Source organism: Aricia agestis, chromosome 13, assembly GCF_905147365.1.
Source record: "Aricia agestis chromosome 13, ilAriAges1.1, whole genome shotgun sequence".
Classification (NCBI taxonomy): Eukaryota; Metazoa; Arthropoda; class Insecta; order Lepidoptera; family Lycaenidae; genus Aricia; species Aricia agestis.
Genome location: NC_056418.1, coordinates 11,413,513 through 11,435,994, shown reverse-complemented (window position 1 = coordinate 11,435,994; position 22,482 = coordinate 11,413,513). Strand labels below are relative to the sequence as shown.

Genomic DNA, 22,482 nt, shown 5'->3' with positions numbered 1-22,482 from the left:
TATCAAATACTTAGCTTTAGTTAAAATACTTCTGTTTTAGAACTAAAACTTCATCAATAATTTTCCAATAAGGAGAAAAAAAAATCGGCTGGTGTATACAATATATTTTTTATTAAAGTATTTTTTTGTTTGGCAGGTAAATGATATCCAATAATATCCATGTTCCATTACAGACAGTGCCTCTGGACTTTAGTATAATTTAGACTGAAAAATAAACAGAATTAATGAATTTTTCACAATATTTTCATGATACTAAAACACCGGAGCACTAGGTCAATAATATTATCAAGTTGCAATTTGACGATGCATTATTTGTTTTTATAAAATAAGGGGACAAACGACCAAACGGTCATTTGAAAGCAAGTACCGTCGCCCATGGACCTTAATTTACGAAAATAGAGTCAAGCCTTTGTTAAGTATTTTCTTCATTTGTGAAATGCAATTTTATCAGAATTATTATTTATCCGACGATGAAATTTGCCAGATTTATTCATACAGATATAAATGTGAATAGGCTACTTAACCTATATTCAATTTCATTGAACAAATGCATATTTCTAGTAGAACTTGGCCTAGAAAATCGTATTTCACCCTTATCATCAAATAAAAGCTTATGATTGATAAATAAAGTCGATTTGAAAATATGATTTTGTGAAAATAGGATTTATACTGACGAAAACGCTTTTGCGGTATTTCCGATTTGGATGTGACGTCATCATACTCGTCATTAAATATATTTTATTTATTGCCTAGCCTATTGTGTCCGTTTAAGCTCAAACCGCTGAACTGACTTTGCTGCAATTTGGCATGGAGATACTTTGAGTCCCGGGAAAGGACATAGGATACCTTTTTTCTCGGAAACGGATCCCGCGCGATTATTAATTCATGACGACCTAAGCGGCCGCATCCGGCCGCGATAACAATAGATAAGCTATTGTGTCTCCTTATTCCACGATCGATGGGTTAATGGATTTTAACGCAACGGTTTCGATCACTAATATAACGGAGTTGCTGGCGTCCTCTAGTACCTACAAATATAAATGCGAAATGTGTCTGTTTCATTTTCTAGTTCAAGGCTCTGAACAGATTTAGATAAAATTTGTGTAGCAATACTTTAAGTCCTGGGAGTACATGTTATCAAAGCACCGCTAACAATTTCACAGATTCTTTCACCAATTAACTGTATGGCTTCGGTTTATGTTAATAGATATTATAGACTTAATTAACAGTTAGCCAGTGAGATCAGTTAATTATGTGAGGTATTCAGACTAAGCTCCTTATGGTAGCGCATACGAGCAACAAACTTAGTTATGGTCTATAGACTATAGTAGAGTCGTTTAAGTCGTCGTCGTAGGTAGAGCGTCGTTTATTATTTGAAAATAATACTGGAGACTTAGGGCCTGTTTTGCCACTTCCTGATAAGTGCCGGATAAGCTATCCACCACTTAACTTGACAGATAGAGTATGGATAATCTGTCAAATAAATGTCTGGTGATAGGCGCCATAGCAGCAACGTTCAGAAAGTATTTGAAAAAAAAATATTCTGGAAAAAATGTTTGAGTTTGAGTTGAGTTTATCCGGCACTTATCAGGAAGTGGTGAAACAGGCCCTTCATGTTTAACATTTATCAGCACGCACGCGCCGAACGCGCCGCATTTTAGAATTCGTTGTATCACAGAATAGTAAATAGTACAAGGTTGTATGAAATCAAATGAAATGTTGTTCGTAAACTAAAAAATGTTGTGCAGCCCTATCTAACTGTTTATACAAATAGTTAGACCACACATACAATGTTTTTGGGGCCCTTATTGGGAAGCAAAGCGGTCATTCGATAGATCGACTATAATTTATTACAACGCTGTTTTGTATTTTAATTAAAATATTATTAGTTGCTACGACCGACTTGCTATAGTTAAGCTACCACGTACATTTTGACGTGGCAGAGCCATGCTTCGGCACGAATGGGCCGGCTCGACCAGAGAAATACCACGTTCTCACAGAAAACCGGCGTGAAACAGCGCTTGCGCTGTGTTTCGCCGAGTGAGTGAGTTTACCGGAGGCCCAATCCCCTACCCTATTCCCTTCGCTACCCTCCCCTATTCCCTTCCCTTCCCATCCCTACCCTCCGCTATTACCCTATTCCCTCTTAAAAGGCCGGCAACGCACCTGCAGCTCTTCTGATGCTGCGAGTGTCCATGGGCGACGGAAGTTGCTTTCAATCAGGTGACCCGTTTGATCGTTTGCCCCCTTATTTCATTAAAAAAAAAAATAGTATTTACCTCTACAAAATAATTGACTAAATCTCAAATCAGTAGCCCGTTTGCACTGACCAAGTAGGTAATTGATAACCTATCAGGTCTATCGGAATGGCATAGGTTAATTATAATACCTGTGTGATACTAAGGGGTCTTATCTCTAATAATGAAATTCTATCTATTATAAGCAATAACTTCAATACTTATATTTCAAACTCTTCATTATTTTAATATATTAAACGTACAAAACGCTGTCCATATACTTTCATAATCATGCATCTTTTATGTCTGTCTCTTTTTATTTGTGTTTCTTGAAGATTGCGATTTAGCCTGTCATCTTTTCAGTACGTTAACGGAATCTGCCTTCATTTTCCCCGACCGGATGTATTCTGTACAATAGTATTATTAGAATCATTCTCCCGGAAATCAAAACATTTACCATTACATTTTATAATCATGAAATATATTTTATTGATACCGAGATGATTAAATATGTAAATAGGTTTCACGTAAATTATTATAATTATATAACCTAAACATAAAGCATACACTATATTCTACATGCATTAACTACAAATTCAAATTTCTTGTAGAAACTAAAAGTATTATCTTTCTACAACTGTTAACGTTAGTTTTTACATGCATTACAAGAATTAAACTATTGTCTTACGGATTAAAAAAAAAAAAGCAATGTCACTTTTTTCACAACATCTGTTTTTTGAGGTTAATTTTTTTATTGTAAAAGTTGTGATTCGAGTTTCAATAATTGTACAAAAGTGTTCTTCTATAGTAATAAAATAGTGTATTACAGAGTGTGAGTTTAAATCAACCATTTGGACCATCGGCCGGATAACAGTATACACCAAAATACGATAGCGTCCACCTGGATTGCGGGACTTAGAAAATTTACCATGGCGGACAAAGAGATTAAACAATATGTAACTAAATTAGATACAAATTCAAGTAAAATAGCTAAATTGTACACAAACACAAAGAAATGCGCTAAAGATAAACGGACGAGAGGGTTTTTAGATTCAAGAATGGAAATTTTACAGGAATATTGGGCGAATTATGCAAAGATTTATGACACTGTTTGTAGCATGATTGATCCTCAGACTTCCGAAATAGATTTAGAAAAGCATTTTGAGCAAGCTGAGGATTATTATTTAGAGCTTAAAGCTTGGATTAAAGACAGATTATATGAGTTTGAAAAAGATTCAAGTGAAACTTCAAATTCTGTGAATATCATGACATCGGATAGTCAAGCAGCTGAGGCTCAAAGAATGAAACTGAGACTACCACCGGTATCCATACCACAGTTTTCAGGTGATTATAGTCAATGGATGAGTTTTCGAGATTTGTTCAAATCCTTGATACATAATGATGATCGCTTGACTAAAATTGAGAAACATCATTATCTGAAGACTAGTTTATGTGGTGAAGCTGAACAGTTGTTAATAAATTATTCGCTGACTGAAGCTAACTATGATGACGCCTGGAAAAAATTAAATGAAAGATATGACAATAAAAGAATGATCGTGAATAACATACTTACTCGTTTCCTTAGTCAAAAAACTTTAACTACAGAATCTGCCAAAGGTATAAAGGATTTGCTTGATACATCAAGTCAGTGCATAACATCTTTAAAAAATCTGGATATTGATGCATGGAATGCTATTGTGGTACACATCCTTGTCTCTAAGTTGGATACGGAGACGCGAAAGCTTTGGGAACAATCTTTAGAAGATTCTTCTACCATACCTACTTATGATGATCTCCAAAGTTTTCTTAATAAGCAATTCCGAGCCATGGAAATGTATGCACCAAAAACAAAGACGGTCTCACAACCACAGAAAGTAACTCACATAAAAACCTTCGCTACTAAGATCGATAACACTTGTACTTACTGTTCACAAAATCATTATCTCTGCCACTGTAAGGATTTTGCCTCGAAGAACATTTCTGAACGCCAAGAATTTGTTAGAAAAAACAATATTTGCTTTAATTGCCTCGCAAAGGGTCATGCTGTTTTTAACTGTAGACAGAGTACCGTCTGCAAAAAGTGCGGACGTCGTCATCACACGTTGCTGCATCTGACTGCTGCAAAAGAAACGGACCAGGAGAAAGTTGATTTAGCTAAGAATGCACCTACATCTTCTTGTAATTTGTCTGTGAATCTGAAAGCTGAAACAAAAGATGATCATGTTATTTTAGCTACTGCCGTGATTAAAGTAAACTCAAAGTCTGGTGGTACTTACGCGTTGAGAGCTCTGGTTGATCAGGGTTCCCAGGGTTCTTTCATCTCCGAAGCAGCTGTGCAGTTACTAAATCTTGATCGCACTCCTATTACTGGCAAAATCTCTGGAATCTCTAGCACATCAGTGGTCACTACAAAATCGATGGTCACACTTACAGTCCACTCAACAAAAGGTAATGCTTTAACCTTTAAGATTAATGCATATGTTTTAAAGAAACTCACTTCATTGTTGCCCTCACGTGAGTTTTCACAAGATTCTTGGCCTTCCTCTATGCAGTTGGATCTTGCTGATCCCAACTATCACAAGCCAGGGTCTATTGATGTTTTGTTTGGTGCCGACGTGCACGCCTACATACTACTTAATGGATTACACAAGTGTAACTCTCTAATTGCACAAAACTCTCGCCTGGGTTGGCTTATCTCAGGTAGGGTTTCACAAACTGACTCGACAGTATACGAACACAATACAGTTGTTATGCAAACCAAGATTGAGGTTGATCAGTTACTTAGAAAATTTTGGGAGATTGAAGAGAGTTTACCTCACGAAAAACCTATGAACGAGTTAGAATTACAATGTGAAGAGCACTTCAAACAAACTCACACTCGCAACGATGTTGGTCGTTACATTGTCCGACTACCTTTCAAAGATGATCCACCCACAAACCTTGGTGATACTAAACCACTTGCAATCAGTCGCTTGCTACATATGGAAAAGCGTTTTACACATAAGCCTGATTTCAAAGAAGAATATCACAAATTTATGAAGCAATACGAGTCCCAAGGTCATATGATGATGGTACCTGAAAAAGAAAAAGTTACAACTAAAGTTTATTACTTACCTCATCACGCTGTTCTTAGGCCGACGAGCTTAAGCACGAAGCTGCGTGTAGTCTTCGACGGGAGCGCTGCACCTGCAAAAGGAAAATCGTTAAACGATGAACTACTAATTGGTTGTCCTCTTCAACAAGACGTCAGAGATCTCATAACTCGATGGCGACAACACCAAATTTGTTTAGTCTGTGATATTCGACAGATGTACCGTCAGATTTTAGTTTCCAAAGATGACGTTGACTACCAAAGAATTTTATGGCGAGAATCTCTAACAGAACCAATAAAAGTATACAGACTACTTACTGTTACGTATGGAACTTCTTGTGCACCTTTCCTGGCCATACGTACCCTTCGCCAATTGGCTGAGGATGAAAAGCATGATTTTCCTGATGAAGCTGAAATCCTGAAAAATGATTTATACATGGACGACTTGCTTACTGGTGTTTCAACAGTTGATGATGCTGTGAAACTACAAAAAAGATTAACTGAACTTTTATCTCGTGGTGGATTCCCTTTACACAAGTGGTCTTCTAACAGTAAATTAGTGTTATCCCAAATCCCCAGTGTTGATAAAGACTCACAAAGTGCAGTGAATATTAAAGTTGAAGACACAATTAAAACATTGGGCATTACATGGAACTCAGACTCTGATAACTTTGAACTTAATTGTAATTTAAATCACTGTGATAACGCTATTACTAAAAGAAATGTATTATCCACAATAGCGAAATCTTTCGACCCTCTAGGTTGGCTAACACCTGCAATTATAAAACTCAAGATCTTTATGCAAAAGATCTGGCTAGCGGGCTTAGATTGGGACGAAGAGTTGACACTTGATCTCCAAGAGGAATGGATTACTTACCTTGATCGTTTCACGCACAATGAAGACATTCAGTTCCCACGATGGCTAGGTGTGTCGAATGATACAATTAAACGGGAGCTGCATGGTTTCAGTGATGCTTCTTGTGCTGCTTATGCGGGAGTGGTATACCTCAGAGTTTTGGGATGTGATGGTAGTGTTAATGTTTACCTTGTGATTGCCAAATCCAAGGTTGCTCCGGTGAAACAAATCTCTCTCCCGCGTCTGGAACTCTGTGGTGCATTACTTCTAGCAAAAATGATTAATCATGTTAAAACTGTTTTAAAAATACATGATAATGATATTTACAATTGGACAGATTCCACGATAGTCTTGGCTTGGCTGCGTAAGATACCTGCTACTTGGACTACTTTTGTTGCAAACCGCACATCTGAAATCTTAACACTCACGAACGTGAATCAATGGCATCATGTTAGTTCTGCAGACAATCCCAGTGATTTAGCTTCTCGTGGATGTTTTCCGTCTGACTTGCAACAGTCAAAGCTATGGTGGAATGGACCTCAATTTCTATACAAAGCACATGAATTTGATAATTCTTGTTTCGAGATTCCTGTAACTAATTTAGAAATGAAACCCATGTCTAAAATAATATGTAATATTAATGTTATGGATAATAATGATGCTACTTCATTTTTAAATCGATTCTCATCATTGTCGAAATTAATTCGAGTCACTGCTTATTGTTGCCGTTATTATAATTTGTGTAAATCTAGATTAAATAAGGAAAAATTTGCTATACCTGATTATTTGAGCGCCAATGAGCTAGACGATGCTTTGAATCGTTGCATTAAACTCTCACAATCTTTGTCATTCCGTGACGAGATATCTCGTTTGGCGCTAGGTAAACAGGTTCTCAAATCAAGTACAATTTATGTTTTAAATCCTTTTATCGACGACAAAGGTCTGATTCGTGTTGGTGGCAGACTCGCGAATGCAGAAATTCCAAACGACATGAAAAATCCTATTCTGTTGAGTAATAATTGTGCTTTATCTAAACTTATTGTGTTAAACGCTCATTTGAAATGTCTGCATGGAGGTCATCAACTTACTTTAAATGTTGTAAGACAAAAATTTTGGATTATTCGTGTTAAAAATCTTGTTAAAACTGTAATACACAAATGTTTACCGTGTTTCAAACAGAAGGCTAATCCACTTCCACCTTTTATGTCTGATTTGCCTAAGTTTAGGATAAAACCTAGTCGTCCTTTTCTTACAAGTGGAGTAGACTTTTGTGGACCATTTACAATGAAATTGTACCCAGGTAGATGTAAGAAACTCAGTAAAGTTTACATTTGTTTGTTTATATGTACCGTCACAAAAGCCATTCATTTGGAACTCGTTACTGACCTTTCGTCTGCGGCTTTTATTGCTGCTTTTAGGCGCTTCACCGCTCGACGTGGTCTTTGCAAAGAGATTTGGAGTGATCACGGAACGAATTTTGTGGGAGCGTCTCGTGAATTAGATATTGCTTTCAGGAGTTCTAAATCTCAATTAGTAGCTGAAATTAGTGAACTACTCGCTAACGATAACACTCAGTGGAGATTCATTCCTCCTCGCGCTCCACACTTCGGTGGTATTTGGGAGTCAGGAGTGAAAAGTATTAAAGGACACATAAAAAGGGTTATCGGCCAAACTTTTCTCACTTACGAAGAGCTTGCTACTTTAGCGACCCAAGTTGAAGCTTGTGTCAATTCACGCCCACTCACTATCATTAATTCAACTCTTGACGAGCCTCCATTAACACCCGGTCATTTTCTCATTGGCGAAGCCTTGATTGGAGTTCCTGAGCCATCTTTGACTGATGTAACGTTAAGTCCTTTAAATCGTTGGCATATAATTCAACGCATGGTGCAATGTTTGTGGCGTCGTTGGCAAAACGAATATTTAACTAATTTACAACACCGTTACAAGTGGAATACCAAACATCCAGAAATTCAACTCGGTACCATAGTTCTTGTCAAAGATGACACACTTCCTCCGGGTAAGTGGCTTTTGGGTCGGATTGTAGAAAAACACCCTGGTGCAGATGGCATAACTCGAGTAGTAACGCTACAATACAAGAATAATTTATTCAAGCGACCTGTCGTGAAATTATGCCCTCTACCCCTGGATGATTCTTATGAATAATAAGATTATTTTTATTTTTTTTGTCTTTTGTTAGTTCGTTAGTTTGTCAGATTTTAAGGACTTGAGTCGTCCTTGGCCGGCGGGATGTTAACGTTAGTTTTTACATGCATTACAAGAATTAAACTATTGTCTTACGGATTAAAAAAAAAAAAAAGCAATGTCACTTTTTTCACAACATCTGTTTTTTGAGGTTAATTTTTATTGTAAAAGTTGTGATTCGAATTCCAATAATTGTGCAAAAGTGTTCTTCTATAGTAATAAAATAGTGTATTACAGAGTGTGAGTTTAAATCAACCAACAACCATAATATTTCTTTCAGATATTACGTATTTACTCTGGGCTTAGTAGTGGCTATAATACTACGAAAGAAATAAATTATAAATACTAATTACTTTAGAATTTAGATGAAAATATGTATCGAAACTTAAAATAAAATACGTCTAACATATTAGTGAAGTGTTAAGAGCGTAATAAATGTAGGTAGTTGAATAAAATCTATACTAATATTATAAAGCGGAAGAGTTTGTTTGTTTATTTGAACGCGCTAATCTCAGGAATTTCTGGTCTGATTTGAAAAATTCTTTCAGTGTTAGATAGCCCATATATCGAGGAAGGCTGTAGGCTATATTTTATCACGCTAAGACTAATAGGAGCGAAGAAATAGAGGAAAATGTGGAGAAATCTATACTAATATTATAAAGCGGAAGAGTTTGTTTGTTTGAACGCGCTAATCTGCGGAACTACCAATCCGATTTGAAAAATTCTTTCAGTGTTAGATAGCCCATTTATCGAGGAAGGCTATAGGTTATATTTTATCACGCTAAGACTAATAGGAACGAAGAAATAGAGGAAAATGTGGAAAAAACGGGGGGAAATTATTTAAAAGGGCTTATTTGAACGCGCTAATCTCAGGATCTACTAGTCCGATTTGAAAAATTCTTTCAGTGTTAGATAGCCCATTTATTGAAGAAGGCTATAGGCTATATTTTATCACGCTAAGACTAATAATAGCGAAGAAATAGAGGCAAATGTGGAAAAAACGGGGGAAATTATATGAAATTGCTTATTATCTTAAGAACTACTGGAGAAATTTTTATGTTATTTGGGAAACATGAAAAATAGACCACGTGAAGGCACATAGGCTATTTTTTTTTGCGGAAAAATGTACGGTTGCGTGAAATTCCCAAATAACGCGGGCAAAGCCGCACGGAACATCTAAATATAATAAAATCGTAGGAAGGTTAATTCTGTACATTGAATATTTTTGTACAATAATACTTGGGATGTGGTCTACTATGGTAACGCGGACGAAGTCGCGGGCAACAGCTACTATAATTATAATTTATTCTCTAGAGTTTCGACCGATTTATCAGAAAGAGGAGAAAAACTTTTAGTAAGATAAATACAGGATGTAACAAAAATAAGTGATAATACTTTAGGGTGTGTACGTGATCCTTGTAGAGAGTTCACTGTGAAAGTAGCAGCGCTGAAAGACCAAAATTTTTTTTCACTTTTGTATGGGGAAACTCGTGACGCCTTGTCCATATAAAAGTGAAAAAAAAATTCGTCTTTCAGCGCTGCTACTTTCACAGTGAACTCTCTACAAGGGACACGTACACACCCTAAAGTATTATCACTTATTTTTTGTTACACACTGTATACATACTTTTATATAATGATTTTCATTGCGTCTAACTTCTTCCAGTGATTGACAATAATATTTTGTACTGGATAACACCCACAACTCCGTTGCGCCAAAGTTTATCGCGCGGGAACCGTACATTTTACCGGGATAAAAGTATCCTATGTCATTTCAGCAATTTTTTTTTTTTTATGAAATAAGGGGGCAAACGAGCAAACGGGTCACCTGATGGAAAGCAACTTCCGTCGCCCATGGACACTCGCAGCATCGAAAGAGCTGCAAGTGCGTTGCCGGCCTTTTAAGAGGGAATAGGGAGGGTAGGGAAGGGAAGGGAATAGGGGAAGGTAGGGAAGGGAATAGGGTAGGGGATTGGGCCTCCGGTAAACTCACTCACTCGGCGAAACACTCACGCCGGTTTTCTGTGAGAACGTGGTATTTCTCCGGTCGAGCCGGCCCATTCGTGCCGAAGCATGGCTCTCCCACGTATCCGAAGCATGGCTCTCCCACGTATAACGGGGTTCAGCGGTTTGAGCGTGAACAGGTTACAGACAGACACACTTTCGCATTTATAATATTAGTATGGATTTGAGGGGTTTTAAATATCTATAGTCCGTGCAATCCACGAAGACGCGCCCCACTACTCCCCCTAATCGTTTATAGTATATGTGTGCAAGCTTTCGCCAATGTTTGAGTGTTATCGGTACACACTAATTACCTATAAGTGCACGCGCACACTACAATAAATAGACTAAGACAGAAGAGAAACCGTCACGGTCAAAGGGAAAGATGCTCACCCAAAAATTTTATATCAAAGTATTAAAATATATTAATTACCTCTGCACCAACGTGAATAGCAATGTGCATGTCTTCAGCATCCTTCGGTACATAGAAGTGTGCGTCACTGTACTTATTCACGCTTATCGTCTTTCCAGTACATCCGCCATCTTTATTTTCCCCGGATATGACGTCACAATATACACCTTGAGGTAGACTCGTCTGAAAAGAAAGAAAACTTTTCTCTATCTGATTTGTTTTCAGATTAAGTAGATTTTTGCATTAGAGAAGCACATTTCATTAGACTACTGTGTAAAATAATATATTGTTCTTCCCACCACTACCACTTAGGTACAACCTATGATCGCAACTATAAGCAATACTAAAAAAACGACGACCTCTGTGGCTCAGTTCGTGGGCTATTGGTAGCTCAAGCCGGGGGTCGCGGGTTCGAATCCCGCCGACGGAACAAAAAGTTTTCAAAGTTCCTGGGTCATGGATGTGTATTAAATATTATGTGTATCATATAATAAAAATCTTAAATATATTATGTATAGTATACAAGTATTAAATATATTTCGGTTGTCTGGTACCCGTAACACAATGCCTTCAGGTACTTACCACGGGGCCAGACTGACGTGGTGTGAAGCGTCCATATATATTATTATTTAAAAAAAACCATACGATCAGCGAGGAATCAGAAAATCTGATTTTAATGTGTCCATCGGATGCTGATTATGCAGTACTCCTTAGATAATTAAAGCAAAATTGTTATAGTGCGTTGGCTAAGAGCTTGTTTCTTGCCTCGGATGATGTAGAATCATTAACCCACGATCGAGCCAAAAGCCAAGCTCTCAGCCACTGGATGAGGTCGAGCGTTTAGTAGCATTAACATACCTTCAAAGAAACATTCAAATCCACGCCCAATTCGCCATTAAAGACAATGAAGGCTCTATTCTCCCGCGCGAAAGCAATCTGCTTGCTCCCATTGTCCCACCAGTGGGAAACCGGGGCAGATCCCACGGCATTCCTGAACCCCACCATCTGGTAGAGCTGACGCCATCTGTGCTCGCAAACCCAGCCGTTACCACAAGTGCCATCCTGAGGATGAAGAGCTAATATTCTTAACTAGATAACGCCTGCAACTCCTGCGCGGGAACCGTACATTTTTCAGGTATAAAAAGTATCCTATGTGCTTTCCCGGGACTCAAAGTATCTTGACGCCAAATTTCAGCAAAATGGGTTCAGCGGTTTGAGCGTGAATAGGTAACAGGCAGACAGACCGACACACTTCAGCATTTATAATATTAGTAGGATGGATGTGCACAATTTTTTTATACTTTATCACTTTATTCAGGTTATTAAAATCGTACTATCTGAGTGGGCAAGAGCTGTTTTGCGATTTACTTTGTAATTACTAATTAGCTACGACAAAATACAACTTAAAAAGTTTGTCTGAATAGATTAAGTATACTTATGTTGTACCGAAGGTAGCGGCAGATCAAATTTTTGGCTACAGCTTAGGTTTGGGTCGAAAATCCACTATCGTATACTACGCCATACTGGGTGAAATATAAATACATAATACGTCACTAAATAATGAAGATTTGAAGCATATATTTTCTAACATACATTTACATAATAATATACAATAAAAAACGTTTTTCAATAATAATTTGGACACGTAACAATCAGTCATATTATAATGTTTATCAGTGGAAAAATAAATTGAAGCTAAAATATTTGGATTAAACTTTTGTAAGAAAATAAGAAAGCCTCTTACTACAATTTTCTTCGAGATTATAATACATAAAGATTTATATTTTAATATCAGTCATATTGTGTCTAGACCATAAAGTTAATATACCTGGCGGAATAGAGAAAGAAAGGCCTGAGCAAGAGAGATGTCACTATCAGTAACACTGCGTGGTAAAAAGAGACATGTGATACATGACAGCAGCACTCTTTTCTTGATGTCCAGTCGGCACGTGCCGCACTTAGAATTCGTGTTCAGTCATGCTTGACAGGTGTAAGTGTACACATATACACATATTTTTCACACAGATGAAAACCAATTTTGGTTACGTTTGACAGCTCGAGATTGTTGCTCTATTCCTTTGGTATATTAACTTTATGGTCTAGACATTATTAGGTATTACTATATTAGGTATATTAACTTTATGGTCTAGACATTATTAATAGTTCAAAAACATTAAATTATATAATTAGTTCGTCTATTTTGGATTTTGCTGTTATTAATTTAGAATAAAATTTTTATCATTGACAATAATTATTTGCATAATCTACGACATCAGCCGTTAATGATAACAAATAAGTTGATAATATTATTTTTTCTATTATTATACAGTGTGTAACAAAAATAAGTGATAATACTTTAGGGTGTGTATGTGTTCCTTGTAGAGACTTCACTGTGAAAGTAGCAGCGCTGAAAGACGAAAAAAATTTTTCACTTTTGTATGGGCAAGGGCCCGAGCGTCACGAGTTTCCCCATACAAAAGTGAAAAAAAAAGTTGGTCTTTCAGGGCTGCTACTTTCACAGTGAACTCTCTACAAGGAACACGTACACATCCTAAAGTATTATCACTTATTTTTGTTACACCCTGTATTATGCTTACTTGTATAATAATGGGCGTTGCCATTTTTCTTTAAAAAAAACAATAGTATGTTTATCATTTGGATACAGAACCCTAAAGACTTACCGGATGTATGGTAGGGGACAGTATTTCTTCATTCTGACTGGGCGGTCCGGCCTCATGGTTGTCGAAGTGGTAGCTGCTCATCACGCGCGGAGTGCCATATGGGTGCGCCAACATGAAGGCTACTGCTGCCTATGAAAAAGATAGTTGAGATATTGACCATAATTGTCAATCAGTTTCATGGCAATATTCAAGCCGACCCATTCTTGCTGAACCATCTCGTCGACAAATGTACTCTTAGAGCCTGGCACGCTCCACTCTAACATTTTAGATACGATTACAAATAATAGATCGACCAATCGAGAACCTAAATTAAGAAGAATATCAGCTTTGGTACAGCTTATCAGTAGGGTAGGAGCCAGAAGCAGTCAGACCTTCGTCATTTTGTAAAAGCTGAAAGTTGGGCTGTACATGTACTGTACAGAAAAACTGTCAGGTATTATTAAATGAAGGTCCGCCCCTGGCTCTTGGGCCAATACTACAGTATCCAAACATATTTGTAAGTACATGACACTACCTTACAAGCTCTCGGCTCCAATACGTCGTTTATATTCAGCCCTGTTGGGCTGGAAAGTGGGAAAGGAAGTGAGCAGGGAAGCGGGCAGCACGAGAATGTAAACAGTCGCTCGCGCTGCCACTCGTCCTGCCACTGCCCGACGCGACAAGTATGTAGAGGGCTGAGTGAAACGATCACTCGCGTCGTTAGTCGTTACTGCCGCAGAAGTATTCACGGCAATATCGCCAGCAGCGCGCGAGGCAGTGGCTGAATATAAACGTCTCATAAGAGGTTTGGTATACTACCTTATAAGCTCTCGCCTCCTTATAAGTGAGTACATCACTAGTCCGCTGTGTGTCGTGGTTGTCGATAAACGCTAGTGCGGTTCCACTGGGTGACAGCCCCCACTCCTCCCCCCAGTTGCGCAACCACTTCATAGCGTTGTGACCGCGGAAAACGTTCTTTAATTCGTTGCCAACCTGGACGTGTTAGAAGATTTATTAGAGCTTAGTATAAACATAATATTTTAAATACGATTTACGAATTAATCTATCTGTAACTTGTTCACGCGTTAACTCTTAACCGATTAAGATGAAAAGCATGAATTGAATCGTGGAAAATGATACAATATTATGCTCGGTTTTATTGCTTCTCAAAGAGGCTGTGGGCTACTTCTACTATTTCGTACATTTCATGCCAAATATGAGTTTAAATGCAAAAGTGTGTTGTACCTAAGTGTATAGATTCAATTTGATAAGGAGGTAAGCATAGAAGCTCAAGTCTTTTATGCTTACCTCAACAACAGCACAGCAACAAACTTGGTAGTGCCCCCGCTAAATCGATTTGTTTTCTGATGAAACAAAGGTTGCTTTAATTAATTACTCATTTACTGTTACCATTTTAAATCTTACCCGAAACTCAGTGACGTCACCCAGGGGCGTATACTCATCAGGCCGGATGGGCTCCCCGCCGTAATATATCACCTCCTGGTAGACATACGGACGTCGTCCGACCCCCAAATCCGTGATATTGTCCAGACGACTGTAAATCTCGCGAAGGTCGCGGGGATCCATGTGCTTGGACGCGTCCACTCTAAAAGGGCGTTTGAAATTGGAACGACCTTTTTTATTTCTTACAATGTTCTTTTTAAATATTGTTAAATTCAAGTCCTGTCCTACTACTATCAGGTATGGCTTATGACACAAGGGTCTTATGAAACATCCGTCTAATATATCCTTGTTTTGGCTTGCATTATATTTTCTCTAATTGGTTCGGATAGGACAGACATTTTTTTAACATCAATAATGTCTGAAAACACTACCTGAAGCCAGTAACGCCCAGCTTGATCAGATGGTTGAGATACTTCACGATATGGTTGCGCACCACTTCTTGACTCTGGTTCAAATCCTTCAGAGAGACCAGCTGACATTTTCTAACCTGCAAAGCATAATAATATTTAAAAAAAAGTTAAATAAGCAAATGAAATATAATGATTAAGAAAAAAATATTTTTTAAAGCTATTTTCTAGTAGGTTTAAAGCAAATTCAATATTTTGTTACAGAAAAACATCCCTGAAGGTTCCTTAATAGGTAGTTCTAGATACCTTTATAAATTCATAGCAAACACCCACCCTAACAAACACCGAAAACTGTTTATAATAGTTTCGGTGTAAATCGGTTTATGCGCTAAGTTCGGCCCAACTTAGTACATAAACTGAAGGAGTACGTAAATAAGCTACTGTAAATTATAGCTTGAGCTTAATATTAAAGCTTAACATTTACCCAGTCAAGAGAGCTTATTCCAAACTTAGTTCTTGCTACATTACACCTATAGCAGTGGTTCTTAACCTTTTAGTCATGACTCATGACTCATAAGGGACCATTTTACCAAATGTTTGTCTTGCCGGGGACCACCCAGTTGGTTTACCAAAATTAAGGGTTGATTGATAAAGAAAACAAGCACAACTTTATAATTAGCACTCATTCTTTGTTATTTGGCAAAAATCTAAAAGTTACAGATTTTAATTTAGTGATTTTTGTGACTGCATACTCTTTACTAACTTGAATCCTCACATATTATTGGAATGGCTTCGCGGACCACTTGGAATGCCTCCAGGGACCACTAGTGGACCACCGGTTAAGAACCACTGGCCTATAGTGAGCTACAGAAACAAAACTGTACCACAAGCTATCTATAATTTCCTAGCTGATTTTGAAAATCCTTCATTTTAATATTTTACTCTTCCATAAGCTAATACACCCGGGCGCGCACGGCCAACACGGCCACGGCAGCGGCCAAGCCGTCGAGATAAAACCTTCGTATGAAACCGCCATATACGACGCGCACCTGGCCGCAACGCGACCTGCGGCCACACCATACTTTCGATGGCCGCCGCGGCCTGGCCACTAGTGGGCTTAGGCTCAACTCACAAGTCACATGGGCACAACGCAAAGCGACTCGACGCATTATATTATTCGACTACACTCTACAGCATATTCAGTAATTATTCACCTCTATTGTTTTATTGACCATCGAAAGTATGGTGTGACCGCTGACCGCGTTGCGGCCAGGTGCGCGTCGTCTATGGCGGTTTCATACTAATGTATCTATCTCGATGGTCGCTGCGGCTTGGCCGCTAGTGCGCGCCCGGGCTAATACAGTACCAGTACTTTCTGCTATGAAACATGAAAACCCGTCGACACGGTGCGTTGATGTGATCTTCGACGCTCACTCGCGCTTCCATAAATTCATAGCAGAAATAACCCATTTTGAAAACACCTACCTCAGAAACATTCTGATAGTCGTTGATATCACAATGCGGTGTGTGGAAGTTGTCAGCGACGTACGGTACCGCGGGGTAATGGTAGTGGTCGAAGTCGGCGGTGCTGCCACCAGTACCCACACTGCCGGCGGCAGCGTTACCAGTCATGTGGTTGATGACGACGTCAGCGTAGATCCTAAAAAATAAATGAAAATTGAAGACTACAATCGATCACGCAATTTGAAGCCCGGCCGCACATTGTCCGAATTCTGATCAGAAACAGTTGAATTTCGCCGGACCGCCCGCGCCACCCCGCACACTATCCGAAATATCCTTCCGGCGAGTTCGAGCTCACTCTGCTCAGTACAAAATGTAAGAGACAGCGCGGACGTTCAACTGTTTCGTATCAGAAATTTCGGACAATGTGCGGCCGGGCTTACGCTTACGCTGATCAAATTATTGTCTAACAAGAAAAGCAACGATCCATACATCGGACGGACACGTGAAAAACCTGTGCATGATCTTGCGCCTCTTTATTAAAAGAAATATGTGCATTACATTGAAGTTTATTTCAGACACTTTTAATAATTTCTGCGTTGCTGGCTTGTTTTAAACGAAATCAGTCAAAAGCATTGTTTTCGGTGTGGAAGCCGTATAAAAGAAAGTCGACTCATGCAAAGTCTTAATTTGACAGAACTTAATATATTGCCAACTAAACACAATATTTACAGAGTCGACTTGACCTTGGCCTTTCGACTAGTCAATCAATCAATTACCTGACCCCCACTTTGTTGCACTCCTGGTCATGTCCAGGAGCTCCTTGTCACCCCTCGACCTGGTCATCAGCTGGTACGACATCACCTGGTACCGCTCGTACCACGGCCTCTGACCAGTTTAGCTGCTCATGTATATGACTTACCTGACTCCCACTTTGTTGCACCTCCTGGTCATGTCCAGGAGCTCCTCCTCACCTCCCGACCTGGTCACCAACTGGTACGACATCACCTGGTACCGCTCGTACCACGGCCTGTTGCCGTTATTCCTTATTATTAGGTTCTCTGATGGTGGTGATATCTTAGGAAGAAGAAAGCATTTAAAACCTGTAGCCCTAGCACGGTAACCAGTGGAAATGCAAAAGTATAGACAAACTGTGGTGATATGGTGGAGATAAACTTAAGGTGCCGTTCCGATCTTTATTCGTTCCGAAAAATTCAATTCAAATGCCACTTTATGACAGAATAGAGTCCTAAAAATTCAAATAACATCTTACTTTATGACATAATATACTTATTGTCTGTCATAAAGTGGTATTTTAATTGAATTTTTGTCGGTCACGATTAGCCGCGGTAAAGATCGGAACGACACTTTAAGTTTATGTCCACAGTTTGTCCTCCTCCGTAATCCGTATTGAGCAGACGGGTCGACTCATAATAAACCATATATTGCCCGCAACTATGGAGCTTTGTTTGGAGCACGGAATTTCATTTATTTCATTATGCCGCGGCCGCACATGCGTCTATCGTACGAAGCTTCGTGCTATGAGACGATACCATTGGACGATACACGCAGATCGTCCAATAGCATTGTTTTAGGCACGCGGCCCTTGCCTTAGAACTAAGTATATCGTAATATCCTTTCCCGGAAACCAAAGTACCACCATACCAAATATCATCAAAATTAGTTCTGTAGTTTAAGCGTAAAGAGTTAGCAGTCAGACTTTCGCGTTTATAAAATTCACTCAGCGAAAATGCTCTCGCGATTATATATCAGGCTGATGCAATCAAGCCTACTCGTGCCAAATGATGGTAATACAGTTCACCCAATCATTCCGAACTGTGGTACCTACCATCGAAGAAATTGAGTCATAGCCAGTTGACGGACCTACGTCATTTCGTTGGTTTATCTCAATTCAATATTAGTACCCCAGTAGGGTTAGATATATTTTTTAATTAATTATAGTCAGAAATTTTTTTGCACCAGTGTTTAGAGGAGGTCACAAATAGCTTAAATTCAAAAACTCGACCAGCCACGACGTGTGCGTTAGCCGCCTTTGGTTTGAAGGTCCAATCTTTTTTTAGCTATATCTCCTTTATTTTATGTTTTTGCTGAACTAACCTTACTGGGCTATAGTCGCGATCTGTCGGCTGGGTTTGACCATAAAGTTAATGCACCTAGCGGAATAGAGCAACAATCTCAAGCTGTCAAACGAAGCCGAAATTGGTTTCATCTGTGTGTAAAAATATGTGTACACAAGCATGATTGAACATGATTTATATGAAATTAAATTGTCAACGTGCGGCACGTGCCGACTGGACGTCAAAAAAAGAGTGCTGCTGTCATGTATCACACGTCTCTTTTTACCACGCAGTGTTACTGATAGTGGCATCTCTCTTGTTCAGGCCTTTGTTTCTCTATTCCGCTAGGTATATTAACTTTATGGGTTTGACATGACCCGACCAAATGACGCGCAGGTCCGCAATCTGCAAATCAACTTCTTTGATTGTACAAAGCATACCGAAGTAGTCAGTTATAGCTCTTAGCTAAATAACAATTTTAGTAGAACTTACCTGGACAGCACCATAACCCTTAGGAGCGAGGAACCTCTCGCACTCTTCCGCCACATCCTTCCACTTCCACTCGAACAGGTGGACTATAGTAGACCGGTTTGGCCATTGATTGGTCTTGCTGTGGTCACAGGTGACCAGGCCAAATAAGAATAACGCTAGTGTGAAACGAAGCATTTCCTGAAATAATTTTTGTATTGTGTCATAGACTAATTTATACTAATTATTATTATACTAATATTTCACTTACACATAGATTATCTATACTAATATTATATTATAAAGCGGAAGAGTTTGTTTGTTTCTTTGAACGCGCTAATCTCAGGAAGTACTGGTCCGATTTGAAAAATTATTTCAGTGTTAGATAGCCCATTTATCGAGAGAGGTTATAGGCTATATTTTATTACGCTAAGAGTAATAGGAGCAAAGAAATGGAGGAAAATGTCGAGAAAAACGGGGGGAAATTATTTGAAAGGGCTTATTAGAACGCGCTAATCTCAGGAACTACTGATCCGAGTTAGATAGCCCATTTATCGAGGAAGGCCAATAGACTATTATTCGTAGGTTTATAATCAAAATATCATTGACTTATATCAGACTGGGTTATCTATTTATAGCTTTATTAAAACATCATGTCTCTCTTTTTCTTTAATAAGGAAAGAAAGAGATTTCCAAGACATTTTTTCTCTCGATAAACTTTTACAATTTCGATAAAATTATACGCTACGAAAGACGTGATAATGTCCGTCATTTTTTATGGCACAACTTTAATAAAACAAAATTATAATTTCATACTAGCATAAGGAATGCCATTAAAAATTAATAACATTACGTTCTCTCGATTAAATTTCAGTCGTCAAAGAAAAATGCAGAGCATTTCTCTAATACTAGAGTTCCCTTGCTTGTTACGTTATTTTCGTGTATGCAAAAATTTAACGTGAAATTTTCTACATTTTTCCGATTTTATTTAAAACTCAAAGAAGCTCTTTAGGTAATACGTAAGTTCAAGACGGTTTACAACATAAAATGTTCTACAGTATATTATAAACTGCGTTTTAATCTTAACGTAGACGAAAATCCTGCAATACGTGATGTTATAGCCCATTATAGCCTATTTAATTATTATTTAATATTTAATAACTAGCTGTCCCGGTGAACTTCGTGTCACTTTAAAACTTTCCCTGGACTTCTACGAATATTTTAAGACTAAAATTAGCCCAATCCGTTCAGCCGTTTTCGAGTTTTAGCGTTACTAACACAATTGAAAATCCATTTTTTATATATACTAGCTGTCCCGGTGAACTTTGTGTCACTTTAAAACCTTCCCTGGACTTCTACGAATGTTTTAAGACTAAAATCAGCCCAATCCGTTCAGCCATTTTCGAGTTTTAGCGCGACTAACACATTTGAAAATCCATTTTTATATATAACATAGATGGTTGACATTTACATTAAACTAATTGATGCAATTAAGTATACCGTGTCGTCAGCTATTTCACATACTTCTAACTTCGATAGTAATTAAAGCTAATCAAAGCATAGTACCCCTATGGTCATTTGTTTTGAGTAAATAACGACAGAGTAGCAAAGAATTCTATATAATTACTAGATGTCCCGCGCGGCTTCGCCCGCGTAAATTAGAAATTTTACAGAATCCGTAGGTACATTTTCCCATAAAAAATATATCCCCCGTTTTTCCCACATTTTCCTGAGTTTCTTCTGTCGTATTAGTCTTAGAGTAATAATATAATATAACCTTCTCGATAAATGATGAGTCTTACTCGATAAATGATCTATCTAACACTGAGATAAGTTTTTAAATCGGACCTGTAGTTTCTGAGATTGACGCGTTCAAGCAAACATACTCTTCAGGTTTATAATATTAGGTAGATATAGATTTTTTTTAATTATCGCTTGACAAACTCGAGTCTCGATCTAAAAGACTATGAAATGGTATAATATGGTAGTGATGATGATGATGATGATGATGAAGAATGTAATTTGCAAGTAGCATATGCTTTCTGTTCTTAAAACAACGCCGAAACTCCCAAACTTGTATCTATAAAGAATCAGGAATTCTCTCAGCACCTTCCGAACCACGGTATACCAGGTATATCTCGGTGCAAAATCTTACTTGTTGGTAGCATATGCTTAGAATACTTCTCACGAAACCGAAGTCACCATATGTTTCCCTATAAGTTTTGAGGAGTTCCCTCGATTACTTATGGATCCTTCATCAGATCACCACTTTTCTGAATATAATACCAAATTGGGATGATACCCTATATACCAAAAGAAAAATTTTGAAAATCGGTTAACAAACGGCGGAGTAATCGTTGAATATAAGAAAACGAACATAACACCTCCCCCATTTTGAAAGTCGGTTAAAATTGTAGCCTATGTGTTATTTATTTAATATTTTAATCAGCACATGAATTGAATAACAAAATTTTTTCAAATTAATCGTACCATCTGTCAGGACAAACTAAAATTGAAATAGAATAATATTGAATGCGATGATAGCGCCGTCCGCCGGATCTAATGTAAAACATTCCAAAATCAACAACTCCTTATAAATAAGAAATTAATTGAAAAAACATTTTCCAGTAGACCAAACTGTAAATCTAAACCATTCTCGAATCTCCACGAACACACACAAAAAATTTCATCAAAATTGGTCCAGTCGTTTAGGAGGAGTTCAGTCACATACACACGCACACAAGAAATATATATATTAAGATTATGTCTTTGCAGAGTAGTACTAATTTTACTTACTTACTATTCTTTGTTTCTGTTCCTCACAATATATTATCCATTATGGGACCTTTATCACTGAAATTCGGTATTAATTTAAAATTTTGTGTTTGACACTATCACAACTCAAAACTCACAAGTCTTCAACTTAGCTAAGTTATGTAAAAGTTAGTTAAATAGTAAGTTTAGCTGTCTTTTTAGTCAGGCAAGCCGTAGTCAATAAAAACACGTAAATAGAGTTATCATTGTTCACTCGTATGTAAGTCACGAATCTCGAGAGCTAGACTTATTTGACCTTTTGATAGTAACATCTCAAGGAACACGTCATTGTTTACATTATTTATAACAATTATGAACAAGTGTGTTAATAGATTAAAATGTCGGTCAAGTTTAAAAGGAATTTAGAGTAAGATATCCTCTTCCC

General features: G+C 38.0%; 1 protein-coding gene across 1 annotated transcript; it reads right to left on the bottom strand.

Annotated features, from left to right (window-relative positions):
• Positions 1–89: 89 nt before the first annotated feature.
• LOC121733051 (alpha-amylase-like) lies at positions 90–22,291 on the bottom strand. The gene is made up of 11 exons (XM_042123149.1): positions 22,080–22,291; positions 19,308–19,484; positions 17,660–17,814; positions 16,762–16,936; positions 15,301–15,416; positions 14,891–15,071; positions 14,285–14,458; positions 13,487–13,615; positions 11,664–11,867; positions 10,827–10,988; positions 90–204 (listed from the first exon to the last, which is right to left on the bottom strand). The coding sequence occupies exons 2-11, from the start codon at positions 19,479–19,481 to the stop codon at positions 190–192; spliced, it is 1,485 nt and encodes a 494-aa protein (XP_041979083.1). The 5' UTR covers positions 19,482–19,484; positions 22,080–22,291; the 3' UTR covers positions 90–189.
• Positions 22,292–22,482: the final 191 nt, after the last annotated feature.